Source organism: Phalacrocorax carbo, chromosome 5 (assembly GCF_963921805.1).
Source record: "Phalacrocorax carbo chromosome 5, bPhaCar2.1, whole genome shotgun sequence".
NCBI lineage: Eukaryota > Metazoa > Chordata > Aves > Suliformes > Phalacrocoracidae > Phalacrocorax > Phalacrocorax carbo.
This window is the reverse complement of record NC_087517.1, coordinates 62,795,580-62,813,745: the sequence shown is the minus strand read 5'-3', so window position 1 is coordinate 62,813,745 and position 18,166 is coordinate 62,795,580. Positions and strand designations below refer to the sequence as shown.

Genomic DNA, 18,166 nt, shown 5'->3' with positions numbered 1-18,166 from the left:
GCTCTAATTGTAATCATACGTATTAGTCAGAACAAAAACTGAGCAGCAAAAGAGACTGCTGAGCCTATTTTTAATCTCTCAACAGCTTTTTCATATTGGTCATAAAAATGGCAAATTTGAGGACAGAAGGTATTAGAGTGACACCAACACAGGAGGGAGGGAGTGGTCTGCAATGTCCCAGGCTGAGATTTCATAGATTAAGTATTTAGAAAATAATCTAAGGTCAGACCACCAAGGCACTCTGTTCTTGTCCGTCTCAGCTTTGCCTTAGCCAGCACATAAGGAGCTTTAGTTTGGAGGTGATAAAGTAGATGTACCCACAAACAGGTAATGAAGTCCAGCTTTGTATTAGCTTGTAGGTAAAGTCCACCTCAGTGAGAAGAAGCAAAAGAGACACAGTAAATACCAGCACTATGTTTGGTGAAAAATCTACCTCACTCTCATTCCCAAGTAGAATGATGTTAGGAAAGCTGAGTAATTTAAAACACCAGTCTTTACTTCTGAGTTTCAGAGAATATGAATGCTAATGACGCTGAGATCTGATTAAGTCCACTGAAGTCACCCAACTTTACCCCTTGAAAACATTATACAGCCTGAACTCAAACTTCATCCAAAGAAGACAGCCATAACTACCTGAGAAATACCTCTAGAACTTCTTCTGGAAAGCAAGGTCAACTGCAGTTGTAAATTATTGTATCACACTTGAATACAATGTGTAGCATTAGTTCAAATGCCAAAACAGCAGTTACAGCTGTTCAAGCTCCACAACATAGATCTAAAAATGTGGTATGAGCCATTGCTAGTGCCATCTCGAATTAAGTTGTCTTACAGGGAATAATAGGTTTCTTTTTAATTCTCTGCTCTTACACGTTTGTGTAATGTCATCCTACTAAACAATAAGATAACTCTAAATATGGCATCACACAACTGCAGCATAGAATTAACAGGCTCTAATTCATAGATACACTGAATTTTTAGTCTTTCACAGGTTATTTTAAATAATATGTGCCTATCAAGTAATGAAGGAAACAATGTTTTGTACTTTTACATACTACTACTATTTTTTTTTAACTCCTACTTTTACTGTAGGTGATGATTTTTATTAGAGTACACAATGAACTACCCTCTTCCTCCCCTCCCAAACAGACTGGTTAGCATCTGTTTGATTCATATGCTGTGACTTTTTCCTGCTGCTTTCTATCAACCTTAATTGTGAAAAATGGTGCCTTGTTGCCCTTTTGATATTATTTTGGAGATTGACTCAGTCTTAAAGTATCCAGATGCATACAGTTGTACAAATATCTGTGGAATTAGCTCACTGAGGTCTGGTCCGCAATATTTTTAATTGACTTACATGTTCTGTGGGAAAAGAAGAATCATAAAAAGTCTTTGCTATAGCATTCCATTCTTCACTAGGGTCTCCCTGGGGATCTCGGTGGATACTAGAGGTATTCAAAGTGTCGGCAGCTCTGTTAAAACTAGTAGAATCTGATTGACAAAAAGGAAATGGTAACAACTGCACTTTAGTCTCTAGGCACTAATTGTAAAGTAACTAAACTTCTGGTTTACCTCTGATCTTAAAAAATGAAATATTTTTGTTTTAAATCACTGAATCTCTGTTGTAGGCTTTTCTCTCTTCATTGTTTTCTTTCACATACTTCTGCATCTATTTTGTCTCTAAAGAGGAGGTATGTTTCTACTCTGATTAAAAATATTTTATATCATTCTCACATATTAAGTTAATGACAAATCAAAATTGTGATTTATAGAAAATATATGTATTCTGAATATTCTAACTGACTATATTTTTTCAGACAGTATTACTTTAAGACTCACTTTCTGATAATGGTAATAAAATACGTAATTACTGCCATCCTGACATCATATTCCAGGGTGACTTGAAATAAAAAAGGCATTCTAAATACTAAGGGTTTTTTACACAAACAAAGAACACACTAAATAAGGGGTCTTTTTTTAAATGGCTATACCTAATATTTCAGGAAATCAGGCTGTAGGTCTCTCCTAAAGGTAGGAAGGGCAAATAAGTAGATTAAGCATAGCAGAGTATAAAGCTCCAGTCCTGCAGTGCCTTCGTGTACTGCTAGTAGACTCTGTTGAAACTGGTATCAAGTTCCTTGCAAGATCAAAACATAAGCGTACTTTCACAATTACTCATAATGCAAACAGTAGCTGTTTTGTCACTACACTGATGCCTGTCGATCACTGCTACAATAGTAAAATCTTTGTTTTGCTATGAAAATACATGTTACCTTGTGGTTATGTAACAGTTAATTAAGAATACTGTCATTTTCTCGTGGGAGGAAAATGGTTATGAGTTTGTGTTTCTTTTCTTTTTTAAGAGTTTGCCAGGAAGATCTTGCCCGTTCCCTGTTCATTCCTCCATCTACTGATGTGGAGTGGCTGCTCTCTGGGAACCAGAGTTGTAAAAATAGTAAATTGCATCGTGGTTAGGCAGTAAAAGGAATTCCCTCAGATAGGCTCACTAAACTCTTTCACCACTGCTCTTTGCCTCTAGGTCTCCCATAGGGCTGAACTGCTTGTGCTTCAATAAGTAAAAAAAAAAATAATTCAGGGACACCATGGATTCCACTTCACGTTTGTCATTTGGGAAAATATCTGAAAACAAAACCCCTACTGCAATAAATCTTGGAAGTTGCAGCGCTGAGTACCACAACAACTAACTCTTGAGTGCCCTGACAGTAAGGTTCTCTAGCCTCCAAATGAGGCACAGGATTCAGAGAGGTCGACAAGCTGAAGTCAGGACCTATCTAAATAAGGCAGTATGATGAGAGTGAGTGGCACAGCTGGGACCCAGACCAAGATCCTCACTGTGAAGTTTTTCTAGAATTCAAGAGGTCTGGTGACTGGACGGCTCACTAGGCATGCTGTTGGGGAATAAGAGTTATCTTAAAATCGCTACCAACTCCTTTGGCTGAACTCTCAGGAACTTCTTGGAATTATGGTACTTTGCATGCAGAAAGGTTTCTGACACAAAAAGGAGGAGGAACACACGGAAGGACTTCAGATAGTGCTGTCCTTACAGAAGAGGTACATGCAGGGCATCACATAACTGCTTTCATTTTCGTGAAGCAGGTATCAAAATTCCCATTATTAAAAGAACATACCATCTGAGATCAGGATTCTGCTACCTTGCTGCCACCGCTATTGTTTTAGGGACAAAGACCCTTCTGAAACTGAACTTAAATTGTGCATCTTTCTACAGATATCCATAGGCAGGAGACCACCTACAGAAACAAAATTACCTATAAACCTAAATTCATAACAATGTAAAGAAACCAGACTGCTGGCTTTCTGTCTCACTGCCACTGGCTGCAAAGCTAAGGGATGGTGTTTCATTCTGCTCTTTGTATGTGCAAGGGCCAAAGCTCAAAGCAGTACATTAACAAAACCTCAAATAGATGCAATCACCCTATATTGTGGATCTAGCTCATTTGAAAACCATCTAAGCACCCAAAGCTCCATTTTTCTACAAAAGCAGGGGCTGTCATTTCTTCCAGAGGCTAAGAGATCATCTGCTTTTAAGCTTACAGCACGCGTTAAGAATAGAATCCACATGCAAGCTTTACTTTGAGAAAGGCAGGCACCACTTGTATTGCCTTTTACTATTTCCAGTTACCAAAGTAGAGGAATATCTGTAAGTGAACTGAAGTCAATTTACTGTGATGATTTACGGATGATGCTTTTATTACTTTGGCAAAAAGACTGTGTTTAAAAATGGCACTTTTAGTAAATAAATATAGGGGTAATCTAGCAGCTAATTTTATTGCAAAACAAATATACAGCTTTTCCACATTTCAGTAATGATTTAGAAACATGTGGAATAAAGTTCACAGTGTTGTGCGTATGCAAAATATTGCTCAGCAAATAATCAGCAAGTGCTAACAGTAGGGGATGAAAAAGCAGCTTGCACACTCTTAACAGCTAGGTGTGCTTTCCAGAGCTTCAGAGAATATAAACGTCTCCTTTCACACATTCAACATGTTCAGGTGGTTTTAGTGTCCATCTGAATTAAAGATGTACAATAAAATAAAGTAAACTTTCTCTAAGCCCCAAAGAAGCATCTACTGGTTCAAAAAACTACCCCAATTTTTATGCAAAATGAGGGCACTGATCCATTTCCAAAAGTTCTCAGTGTTTTTCAGGTATATGGAGAGCCCTGATAGAGTATGCGCTATGTTAGGGGTTAAAAACACCTATAAAATTTCAGTTTGTCATTGCACTGCTTTTCTTTCATAAAGGGAAATATGAGAAAAAGTTTATTTAAGCAGATAATTGAGCAAACAAAAGCTGTTGAATTGCACTTATACTATAAATTAACAGAGAAATCTCATCTTCCAGGTTTTTTTTGCCATATAACTAAAATGTCAGAAGGTTTACATTTTTCTAATGCTACACTAAACTTAGATGCAGAAATTTCACATTTTGATAATGTTTCTAAGTATATTCAGTACATGCCTGGAAACATACGTGCTTGTTTTTCTTACCTAGTCCTGTTTCTCTTCTGTCAACATTTTCACTGAGATTCTGACACTGTGTTTTTGAAATAACCTTTGTGTTTTCCACGAAGCATGGTAGTTTCTCTTTCAAAAGGGAAGGTTCCTTGAAAGCTGAAGTCCGTGTAGCTTGACCTCTCATTTGATTTACTCTTGAACAAGATCGGAGGTCTAAAAAATTTGAGTATACTGGCGTTTTCTCAGCTTTTTTATCTGAGGTTGAAAGATCAAAGGACGACCTTCCACTTATGTTTACTAAATTTCCAGATGTTCTCATGGGTAAAGAGCATGATTCTTTCAGGTGACCCTCAGCAAACTTCCTTCCTGGAACTGTACTATTTGGTGAGTCTTTTTTATCTTTTAACAACATGTTATTTGTTGAATTATTAATCTCCAGAGAATGTCCATTTTTGAAGGAGTGTGTCTGAATATCATCATTAACTTCTTTACATGCAATTAGTTTATCTGTACTAATACTATCTGTTGGCGTATTTTTATGAACAATTATTTCAAGACCGTCACCCTTTACTGGAGATACAGTTTCAGCCTTCAAAGTGCATTTATTTGTATCATTCCCTGTTTGCTCAGTACTGCCTTGTTCAGGTTGCTTGCCGTGCATGACATCCACACTTATTCCTCTTTCTATTTTTGGGGGGCATAAATTGAAAATATCCAAGAAAGACACAGTATCACTGTGTTCATTTGTGGCATCATCACTGCTTGCATTATCACAATGAACGGTTGGTAGATTTTGAGCATCGGTTGCTGGAACACCAGTACTCTTCAGTGCACCATTTCTGTTTACGCTTCTGGTATTGTCATCATAATTTCTGTCTTCAATGTCTACATGTGGCTGTTTAAAAGGAAGTTTATCTGTATGTGAACCACTCAGATTTAACAGGGTTTCTGCTGTTTTATGTAGTCCATTACCTATGTAATTGCCGCTGTCCAGCAAGCTACATTTTTGGTATTCTGTTTGAGAATTTTCTTTAGTATGAGATAGGATGTCAAAACATAATTCCTTAGTCTGATGATTATCTGTTCTTCTCTCACACACAGCATTCTTTTCAGGACAAAGAACCACTTCAGACTCGGTTTTGGGTGCTTCAGGTGTAAGGACGCTTTCGTTGTGTTGTACGGTATTTGATTTTTTATCTGCCATAGTAAAAATTGATTCATCTGTGGTATTGCATAATTTTTGCTTGCTAGAGTCGGTCTCCTGACTTGCATTTTTCTTGTAGACACCTACAGTGTCAGTACTGTCTAAAAAGACTTCTCTTGTTTGTGTGTGTCGTGCTGCCAATGGCTCAGTGCTGTCCTGTAGTTTTTGTTCTAAATTTGCATTGTTTTCCTCCAGTAACATTCTATGTGTTGCTCCTAGATTTTCTGCTCCTTTACACTCAGTGACATGTATTTCCGAGGTCTGCCCTTGGGTAATTAAATCAGTATCTGTGCAGAGGGTATTCCTGGGAGAAGCCTCCCTTTGATTTTCTTCATAAGGGCTAGCAACATTAATTTCATCCTTAAAACTGTTTTCAATAACTTGTAAACCTGTTAGAGCAAGTGTATTCTCTAGTTAGTGATAGATAACCCAGAGGTTAAGTACTGCTTTATTTTTACAGTTTCAAACTTCCAAAAGAGATAGACTCTAGATTAGTATTGATACTGACTTTTCTTATCTTACATTACACACAAGTCTATCAAAAAGTTACTGAAGAGAAGTATTGTATTGCGGTAACTTGCAAAATATTTATAAGCTGTGCAAACAGAAAATATATTCACATTCTGTAGAATTTAGATGTGGCTTATAGCTGAAATATTTCCCAACTGATACCTGTCAGCCTTATTATTGAATGGGATCTTCATTATGGAATTATAACAAATACGTAATCAACCATTATGTGTCTACATAAAGTTTAAGCCACTGCTTACTACTGCAACTGTATTTGCCTTTATTTTTGAAAGCTGCAGTTTTAGCTAAACGAAACCAAACCAAACTGTTTAAGGGACTATGTTCAAACCAAAAGAAATATGCTATGACTTGATGGTAGTGGAGCAGTGAGGAATAACAAGCATTTTGATATCAGAAAGGTGTTTTCTGAAAGATACACTGGAAGGCTGTGAGCATTGATCCTTTAAAGCAGTCGCTTCCCCCTTTTAAACTTCCACTTATCTTTGCTACATTTTAGAGACAAAGCATTAGTGGGTAAGTATATGTCCTTTAGGTGGCTTCAAAAAATTACTTACCGGAGTTACAAAGTGCTTTGTATAGAAAAGTATTACGATTATCCACATGAACAGACCTTCATTGTCCTGTGCACCGCAATCACTCTCTTTCTGCCTTTTTTCATTTTTTTATGGGAAAGGGAAAGTCCTTGGTTTTGCTGCCAAACACTTCAATACATATTATAGGTCTTCCTAACCCCTATTCACTTATTGAACTGGCATGCAGAAAGAGTATTGCAACAGCTGGAGGAGTTGCAGCACATGGATCTTACTTAATGTCCCAGGGTAGCCGCTAGGAGTACCATGCTTTCATTCAGACCTTTGTGAGTTTATCAGAGATTAGTGCTACTGACACCAAAAATTTTACTGTTGTTAGTACCAAAACATTTAATTCAGGATTTAAGCATTCCCTTGTCACACACTGTATCTGTAACCATTTATCCTTACTTCAGCAGTACTACTTATCTCTGTTATCCATGTATTGTAATTACTTTGTTCTGGCTTTAACTCCTCAGTGCTTAAAGAGTAGTCCATTGTGGTTTTTACTTCAGTTTCTGCATCACATCCAAAATTATGGTCTTTTCTTATTATGGATTGCATACCCTCATTTTCTTTCTGAATAGCCTGCACTTCACTGTCTTTTGAGTGTTCTTGATCACTCTAGTGTAAGAAGGGACAAAAGATTATACATATTTTAATAATTTACTACAGTCACTGATTAGATTTAAAGTTCAGGACTTAGATTTAAAATTATTTTTACAATTCTGATGGAAACCAAAGACCATTCACCTGGAGTATAAAAAGTTGAAGTAAATGGAGAAAAAAAGGCAGACTAATACCCTGAAAGAGCAGGAAATAAATTAGGTCCTGCTATATTACAGTCCACAAAGAAAAGTTATACAGATTGACAGAATTTCTCAGAGGAAGGAATGTGTGTTGTACATGTGCTGACTGGATCACTCTGTCTGCTGGCTAAATCAATCACCTGCTCAGCAATTAAATGTGGAAAAACCCTGCATGATTGCTAATTACACACAAACCATATTAACACTTTTTTTCCTAACAAACCACCTAGGATTTTTTAACTTAATTTCATAGGCAAATAAGGGTTATGAGTTTGCAGTTCCTGTCAGTCAGTTCCTCATTCCCTCACAGATAGCTTTTTAACCTGAATTTGAGTCAAATGCAACAGGAGTAGAAGCCCGAAAGATGTGTCTACTTAAAGTTTAAGTCACTGGTCTACTACTGCAGCTGTATTTGTCTTTATCCTTGAAAGTTGCATTCAATAAAGTTCTGTGAAAACCAGGAGCTGATTAGTGAAAAAACACCCTAATAAAACCCCACTAAAAAAAAACGATGATGCATCCTTTATCATCATGAGCTGTTTAGCACTTGAAGGCAGGCGCACATGCTGGCTCTTGCCCTAAAGACAGGATATAAAAGTAGGTAGATGTGGGAGGGAGCAGGGGTATTGCTTAGTCCATAAAAGATGTGAGAAAAAGCTGAAGATACTTGGGTGACTGGAGGTGTTGCAAGAGGAAGGCTGGGATGTGGGAGGGAGTTACAAGCGCTGTGCTTGGGCATCGGATGTGTGGGGAGGACAGAGTATATTGCAAAATGGAGAGAGGTGCGTAGACAACACTGGTAAAATTGGGATTATTGCCATGGTGGCATAGTAGATGATGCAGAATACGAACCTGCAGGAAACAATTTTCTACAGGTCACAGAAACGTCCGAATGCTCCCAGCTTTGCTGATTTGGGGGAGGGGGGAGTCATGGTGAACGGAAGAATGTCCTAAAAATAGTTTTCCTCTGCTAAATATTCCACCTTCAATTTGAAGTTTCAACTGAAATGTCTTTCTCTTTTCCTCATGTTTTATTATTATCTTCCCTGTCATTCTGATTTGGAAATTGTAAATATTACATCTCTTTTATTTTCTAAGTTTTTAATTGGTTAATTTTGCTTCTTGGCTATATACAACATCACATTTTCAGGCTTTTCTTTTCAAATACAAATATGAGAGATTTCCTTTTTCTTTCATGAAAGCTGTAATTCTTTTATAAACTCTTGCTTCTAGGAGCTGTGTCTTTAGACAGAAACACCAAACAACACAATATAACTGTGCATGTTACTCTTCTCTACAGGTATAAAACAGCTACTAAAATGGACCCTACCATATTTGTTGGTATGGGCTGAACTGCTAAATGTATCTGAAACAAACATGATAAAGTGTTCTTAGAAAGGGAGAAAGGTTACCCGATTCCTTTCCAGATTTTCAGATGGGTTGAATAAACCTAGGTTCCATCAACTTCAAATGGCTGTTCAGCCCTTCAAAAATAGGTTCAAGATGCATAAACTAAAATGCCGACACATAAAAGCTATCAAATGGATTTTAATTTTTTCCCTGTGATTTAGTAAAAATTAACTAAGCAACATACATATACCTAAGATGACCTTTCCTTCAACAGAATATTTCATACATTGAAATGCAAAACCTTCTCAAAACCAGATCTCCCTGTACGTATACACACAAAAGAATCACAACAGCCCATTGCCAGGTGTAGCCCTATTCTCTGGTACACAGCTGTATTACAAATTATATTAAACTAAACGTGAAGCATGGTAAAGTTAAACTAAATTGCGATTTGAGTCTGTAATGAGGTCTGATATTGTACCTTTCTTTTAGAAAAGGCCTTTGTTTAATTACTATTCCACAGTAATCAGTATGAAGAAGTTTACATACATTCTAAATTTCACGCCCCACAAGTAATCGCAGAGATTTCAGATTACATTAGGTATAAAAATAAATAATGCATATTTCCTTGCAAGACTTGGAGCCATAGTCAAGATCTAAATCATAGCTAACACCTTGCCCTTTTATGTTTTACTAGACACTGACTCATTACTGATACAAGGTGAAATTCCACAAATCAGAATAATCAATATGATCTGCTGCAGCCTCTGTAATTTCCTGGGAGTGTTCCACTGGAGATGTGACTCAGCCTAACCTGCCTAGCTTTCAAAATCTTATAATCATACAGCACAAAGTGATATGGCAATTTGCCATAAGCTAGTGTAAGATATATATTTAGAAGACATCTCAGACTTCTTTTGCATTTATGAACATATGCTTTAAGCTTATCTACTTTCAAACACATAGAGTTATCTTAGTAAGCACAAATACTGTTTATCATGAATGAGTGATGGTATGCATTGATTCTGCATCCTAAACATAATTCATATTTCATTTTCATTCAAAGAAACAACGGTTTTTAAAAGTTACACGATTTGCATTATACCTTGTAAAATTCATACAGCTTTGGCAAGATGAGTACTCAAGTCTAACTTCCACTGCATTACTAAGCACACACCAGCAGATACATATGTGTATATATTCATATATATGTGTATATGTATGTTTGTGAGCTACAAACATACATACATGTGTTGTGAAGAAATTAAAGTTCTTCCAAATTCTAAAATATTATTAGTTTGCCATTTTACTGACAGTTCATAGACTAGTTCCAAACAAAATAATCTGTCTTTACAGTCCTAGTGTCTTGATATTTTCTTAACATTGAAGTTGCATACCTGCAGAATCAATTTTCCCTTTTTTGAAGGACAAATCATTATTTGGATGTAAAAACTCATGGGAAAAATTATATAACCAATACTCAACTGAACAACAGAATACCCTCAAACTGCAGGGAAAGTTTTTCTTATGGTTTATGACTATTCCCATTTTTCAATCTTATAAAAGACTGGAACATAAATTTGCAATTCAGTTTAAGCAAGGGATATCACATGGCTGCAGGGCTACATGCTCTTCCTTTTGCTGCAAAAGATGATCTTTATGTGCTTAAGCACTTGTTGACTTCTCATATGTGCTCTGAATATAGAACTGAATGTGGATTTGGTTGACCCAGCAATGCAAGCTCAATTCTAGTTCAACCTGCACTGCATAAAACAGTCTTTTACCTCCTGCATTCATTACTTGTTGAACTTGCTGTGCCTTTGATGATTATGACAGATGCTAAGTGAAATAAATGTTGAGGTTTTTTAAACTAAAACTGAAGCCTTTAGATAACCTATATGTTGATAAAATGAATCTTCTGATCCGTCCCATGTTACAGAGGCTGAAATTAGTTCCTCTGAGTAGAAGTAGACTTACTTCCACACTTCCAGGGAACTTACATACATATAAAGTCAATAAACCTGCCACACTATTTGAGAAACACCCATGCAAAATATGTTCGTGAAATAGTATTTAGTAAAGATAGATTAAGATAATTGCTATCTATTATGTATGCATTTATTAATGAGATAATTCATGTCTCAAGTTTCTGTGATGTAAATGCCCCTCTGGAAGAAAGGGGAACATTCTCTGGATACAGTAAGTTTTAACAGGATCTTGGATCATTGATTACATCAGATAATTTTTTAAGTTCAGCAATGCCAAAGGATAATCAGTGGACATGATAGCCAGATTAGAAGTGTCATGTCTCTCATTTTCTAATATTTTTACAGGAAATGGAAAGTACTGCAGCTATTAGAGACACTTACCTGCAGATTTTCCCCTTGCTCAGAATACTGGTTTCCCTGAGGAGGATGATAATCTTCAGGATGTCCATGAACTTCTTTAAGGGAATTCAGCTTATTTTTAATAGTGTCTATCTCTCTTCTCATGTTTTCCTCCTGTAATAATTGAGGGTATGCAGAGCACACAAACACAGATCTTTACTGCAGGTTCAAGTATGTAAACCAATATTTTACAGTGGTATCAACATCTTCACAAAAAAAAAAAAAAGTAAATCCTTAAAAGAAATTATAGATACTAAGGAATTTCCTTGTACAAAGTAAGCTAATTTTGAGCCCTTTCATTCAAACCAAAAGTCAAACCTCATTTCCATTACAGGATATACTTTTTATTAATTGGGGTTTTTTTCACCATTTACAATGCACAAAAAAGTGAGGTTTGTATTTGTAGCTTTTTTTTGTTTTTCACTCAAAGATAAACATGCTAGTCAACATTCATTCTCTATCTACATTGTCAAGAAACTACAAGAGCAAATAATTTGCTTGGCACTTTACTCTTGTATATAGCCTCAAGTATCCAGTGCTTCTTCAGTGAGTATGTAACAATGAAATTTTTGTATTTAGAACAAAAAGATGTTCTGAAATACAAATTGTAAAAAGAACAGAAGGGCAATTTTACACAAATACCTTATATTAATTTACAGATATTTCCAGAGCAGTGTATAATGTTAACTTTATCCACGATGATGCTATACTTTAAGATATGAAGAGACAAAATTTCTAGTTAGCCAAAGCAGAAATATGGAGAGAGAAAAAGAAAAATCTTCTAATGAATAGTTGCAAACATTCCTGAGAAATAAGCAGGGCCAATTCCCGTGTCTATACAGGAAACTATGGTATAAGACTCTCCTAGGAATTAGGGAGATTAAATCTTCTCAGGGCAGTGAGCATCAGAACAGCTCAGCTATTTTGTAGTCTCATGGTTGCAGTCATCTTTGTAGCGGCTGCACTCAAAGAGTTACCCTTAGAGAACAAGATTTTGAGGACAACTTTGCATTATTTCCCCACAGCCTCCCTGAGAATATATCTACCAACTGCAAAACCTTTCTGGCAGTAGGTGCCAATTACAGAGAAATAAAAAAGACAGACTTGAACAAATACTGCTTAGAGTCCTGATTCCACATACTAAACAAATCTTGTCTTACTGAAGAAGTATTAATCTTTCTTGTAAACATGCATTTATTATTGCAGACATTTTTCACAGCTACAGTATTTTGCTAATTATTTTGGATTAAATAATTTGATGGATTCTTTAACAATAATATGGTAGAAAGAATGGCAAATACTGAAGAAAAATTATTGTTTAGGTGCAACCAGAGGTGAATTCACTGAGGGGACATACAGGTTTTTACCTTTTCTTATCCCCTTTCACCTCACAGTCCATGTTTAATAAATCCTGTCAAAGCAGGCCCTCTGCTTTAATGCAAGCTTCAGGATCTCTCAACTTGATTCAGTTTGAGGTTGCTTTTTATTTTTCCTGGGCATATGGCCTTTCAGAAGTACCTTTAGTCTGTGTCACTTCAGTGGTTTTAGATCTATTTTTCACTATATGACAGTTTTTTCCAGGGTACAAGAGTGCAGTCTAGAAATGCTGGTATTTTCTGAAAAAGCTGTACAAAAAACTTGTGAATTTTCTGAAAAATACATAAAATTCAATGTAAATTAAAAACTATATCAGCTTCCATGTCTAGGTAATGGCAAGTCATGTCTAGGTAATGGCAAATGGGTAATTATGGAATATTTTTAAGTGTTAAATTCCAGGTAACATCTGTACCCTGGCTCTTGCTTTATAGAGCTGCAGGAAACACACTGACCTTTTAGAGCACAGAAGTCAACACTTCTCCTAAATCTACCTTTTAAAAATACTCATTTCTAGAAGAGTCTGCATTACTGGAAAAGAAATTAGTTGGTTTTATTGTATTATTTCTGCAATATTTTCTTGGCTTTTAGGAATTGCCTGAAATGCTTGATTACTATTTCAAAAACCTTTTAATACTTTAACATTTAATTTAATAAACCTACATCTTTTTTCCAAGTTCTTAGTGCTTTCTCATGCTCATTCTGAAGATTAAGGAACTTTTCTTCATTTTCCTTTGCCTTCTCCCTTTGCAGCTCATTATCTCTTTCAAGGGTCTGCAATAAAATTAATTATCCAAAAAATAATCAATACCGCATTAATGAATTTTGATGTGTTTTATGTTGCTTGGACCTTTGCTTCTAACATGCTGGAAGTGCCATACAGATCAGTGATAATGTGCTATCTCAACAATAATTTTCATAAATTAACAGAAAGGTGCTTATAGTTTAGCTAACAGGAAACAGGGGGAGGTTATGAAAAAAGAAATGGCTATAAAAGGGTATAAAAACACTTGCCATTATTCAGTTTCACTGCATAAGTTTTAATGTGCTGAAAAAGTAATATAAAGTCCAGAGATGAGAAATATGAAATGTAGCACAATCTAGACCCATTGTACTTAGAGAAAAAAACTAATGTATATTCAAAGAAAATATTTTAATTTTTCTGATCAGTTTTTCTGTCCTAACTTGTTTATTAACCTGTCTTATAAACTGTATAAACTTTAAATTCTAAAAAATATCTACGGGAACATGAAGTATATGTCTGATTATTCTTTAATTTATTTTTATTAGATCACTGAAATAGAATAGGAGTGCATTAAAATAACAATATTACCTTTTATACTATCATAATTGTACTTGCAACATTTTTGGGTTAACTCAGCTTTACTGTGCTAAATTAAAGCAGTCTTGTGTAAATCAATAGTAACTTCACACACATCTCAGGTACTGTTGGAACTTTTATCCTATCACATTTTTATAGCAAACAATATGGAAGATAAAGGATTTACTGCATCCATTATCTACTATATAGATGACACAAATACAATTGAAAATGTAAACTTTAATGCATGGAGTTATATGACCAGCTACATATTTATGACTCTGCTGAGCTTCTTTGAAAGTCCACCTGAAAAATGTTAAGTTATGGAGGCAATACTCCAAAGCAATTCCTTTTTACTTAACCTTTTAACTAAAAATTAGTCTAGCCCTTGATTCACTTATCAACTCTAAAATGCCTATGTTAATTTAGCTACACTATTAATACAAATACATTTTACAGGTATTAACACTTGGAAAATTCAGACGACCTTGCATTTCTATACACATGGAAAAAGTTGTGCATAAGAATGTAATGGATCTTCTCTGACAGATTATATAAGGAAAAAGATGAGACAATTCAACAATACATTGTCTGAATCATTGCATTCTGATGTAGCACCTTTCATCCAGTTCTCTAAACTAGGAGTCCAAGACCTCTTCTCTTTGATAAACCTGCTCTCACTCCAAGGATGCTTTTATCTGCATCTCAAATGTAGCCTCCTCTGGGGTGGAATATGAGTTATTCACAGCATAGCTCTTAGGGCAAAATATCAGGAGTAGCAGGTGAATAGAACTGATCACATGTTAAAGCCAATTGTACAGAGAGGGGAATACCTGAATTCCTTGCATTCTCAAGTATCCTGTCACCTTTTTCTGAACTCATAAGGACACTGGTGTCCTAACACTAGGTATGCATAAATAGAATGAGAAAGGACAGTATGATCCTTCTTGAATGTTACCTTGCAAGACTGTTCTGTCATCTCAAGCCCAAAAATAAGCAGTAATTTTTTGTGAGTATACGAATAAAAATATTTCCATGGGACTGTACAATCCTTCATTTTTTCTATTATGCTGAAGAAACTCTTTTTCTTGATGAGCAAGGTCCACAAATGTGATAGGGATGTAGGACAGAGTATAAGAATAATACATAACCTTCAGACCCCATTCATCATATTGCAGTTCTAGAATCAACAAAGACAAAAGCAATAGCGCTCAAATTGTCAGGAAAGTGGGTAGGCCCTTCAAGCTATGCAATCGGCTCCCTGTTTTATAAGTTCCATTTGCTGCTTTAAAATAATGACACTTCAAAATAAGCAGTTAACGTCTCATTCCCTGGAATATTCTGGTTATTGTATCAAACGGACAGCCAAATGAGTATTTTTTTACTACTGTTTAAACAGAAGGACAGACACTTCTACAAATCAAAATAGCCCCATGAGTTCATACGGAAAGAACAAAAACATGTGACATTTGCTTTTAATATAGCATTGTATTTACATCATGCTGTTGTGGCCAGCAGGTTGAGGGAGGTTATCCTCCCTCTCTACTCCGCCCTGGTGAGGCCAAATCTAGAGTACTGTGTCCAGTTCTGGGCTCTCCAGTTCAAGAAGGACAAGGAACTGCTCGAGCAAGTCCAGCGGAGAGCTACCAAGATGATCAGGGGACTGGAGCGTCTCCCTTATGAGGAAAGGCTGAAAGACCTGGGTTTGTTCAGCCTGGAGAAGACTGAAGGGGATCTTATCAATACTTACAAATATCTAAAGGGTGTGTGTCAAGAGGATGGGGCCGGCCTCTTCAGTGCTGTCCAATGACAGGACAAGGGGCACAAGCTGGAACACAGGAAGTTCCATCTGAATATGAGGAAAAACCTCTGTACTATGAGGGTGACAGACCAGTGGCACAGGCTGCCCAGGGAGGCTGTGGAGTCTCCTTCCCTGGAGACATTCAAAACCCGCCTGGACACATTCCTGAGCCCCCTGCTCTAGGTGTGCCTGCTCAAGCAGGGGGCTGGATCAGGTGATCTCCAGAGGTCCCTTCCAACACCACCATTCTGTGATTCTGTTTAAAGGCATTGCTGTATTTTATGCATGTATTTATTGGGTTTACAAAAAAATACATCTATTAAAATATCTAGCCACTTCTATGTTTCCAGTTGTGATCTTTTGAAAACTTGTCACTCATATGTCCTTACATAAATGTTATGAATTCTTTAATTCCCATTCTCATGTGAGAACATCTTTGTTTAGAGAATGCACAGAATGCTCTCACAAAACTCAACTGAGATCAAATCTTAGCTGATCTTAAGTGCCACAGCAAAGACTAATAAGGAATATATACATCAAACTAAGTATTGAGGAATCCTTGTACAGTCGACAGATCTTTCAAAGGTCGAATCAAGAGCCTCTTTTTAGTTATCCATGTCTTGTAACACCAATTTCATTTAAAGTACTTATGCCTAAAAGAAATTATATTTGAAGACTACATTGAAGCTTTGATTACTAGAAATAGTTTGTCCTGTAGTTATAAAATAGAAAACATTAATACTTTCCCAATGTCTAATATAAACAGGACCCAAATCAAAGCAGGCTCTTTAACCAGAATTAGTATAACTGCAATCAGAAATCAATTGTTGACCTGTACAGGCTGCAAAACAGAGACTTGTACTCAATTCATACCTTAACAACAAGATAACAAGCTCTACTTTTCTTACACTTGTAGATATTTACGTGGAGTCTTCAAAGATAAGAGTCACAGATACCTTTCACAGTTTTAGCTGGAGCTTTAAAGCATACTATAAACCTTACCTGAGATGGGAGACAACAGCTCAGAAATACTACCAAAAAAAAGCACTTTTAGAATACACCTGCTATTCAGTAATCCTGACACAAAGATCCTAAAGGGTCCCCTGCATTAAGAAAGTCACCATCGGTAAGGATATATACTAATTAAATTATCTCAAGTTTCTGGTTTAATTTATAAAGTAATTCAAATAATCTTAAAAAATGAAATGCACATGATTCTGTTACCTTCTTACTTCAGCAAAAACCAGTATTGTATGAATAGCAAGTAATCCAGCTGTTTCACTGGACCCAACATATAAATAACAGAGGTTACAGAAAATCCTGCTACTTTAGGGAATTCCACAGCCAAGGGACTGTTAAATTATTCCTTGTGAAAAAGTTTCAAACATGCTAAGAGAAACACAAACCTTTTCCCATTAAACTGTACTTTGTAATTTTTTTTTTCAAAGAGCCAATGTACGAAAGAGGAACTGGAGAACTCTGAAGATTCATAATGGACCGTGGGGCTGTTCTCCAGGTTGAGAAGCATCTCTTCCTGGTTCTAGAGCACTCTGAGATCAAAAAATTTTAAGTCATGAAAATCCAACACAATCCAACACAATCCAACAGGAACCTAGACATCTGAAATCAATGACTTCTCTTTCTCTTCCAGTCACTACAGCTTTATCTAGACCTACAAGCAGGTACTTTAATTCCTAGTGAAATTTTAGCTAGTTTCTGATGGAGAATATAACTCATCTTCAACCTTACTTGTTTCATCAAAATGCAAAATTCATTTATTTATATTGAGGCAGGAGGCAAACTGCTTACATCTATTAAAAGACAAAGTAAAGGCTTTTGTGAAATGAATCAATTTAACATAGAAGCATTTACTTTCAAGCAGAAGTACACATGCCCACAGGAAGTTTAATTTGAAATTAACTGAGATCCTAGTTCAAAACCTTGGCCTCATGGGCCAAGCAAAGACTGGAATAGTTGTGGTTATGTATGGACAAATAGTAGATACTAATTATTAATAGTCCAATTAATGTTTGTACCCAAACTCTGCATGGCACATCTGACCAGTACAAATATGACCTTAATCTTCAGTACACTGTGGGCCAAACTGACTGCTAGTGTAATTTAGAATCTACACTGTTCTAAGCCACTTTCACATGCTCAAAGAGGAACTAAGGAATGCTGCAACTCCACACTCCAGCTGGACTACTTACCACATCTAGCATAAATATGACACCAGAACATAGCAAGAAATGGCTATGGATATGCTCTTTCTTAGGCCCTCTGAGCTCATGAAACTGGGGACAAGGTGTGCCTATGAAGATCTGAAA

At 36.2% G+C, this 18,166-nt stretch overlaps 1 protein-coding gene across 1 annotated transcript in view; it reads right to left on the bottom strand.

Annotated features, from left to right (window-relative positions):
* The window catches only part of CCDC73 (coiled-coil domain containing 73), a 105,708-nt gene that overhangs the window by 3,022 nt on the left and 84,520 nt on the right, over positions 1-18,166 (bottom strand). The window contains 5 exon segments of the mRNA XM_064452805.1: positions 1,355-1,488; positions 4,527-6,086; positions 7,253-7,421; positions 11,326-11,457; positions 13,381-13,491. Of these exon segments, the coding sequence (XP_064308875.1) occupies positions 1,355-1,488; positions 4,527-6,086; positions 7,253-7,421; positions 11,326-11,457; positions 13,381-13,491 (2,106 nt within the window).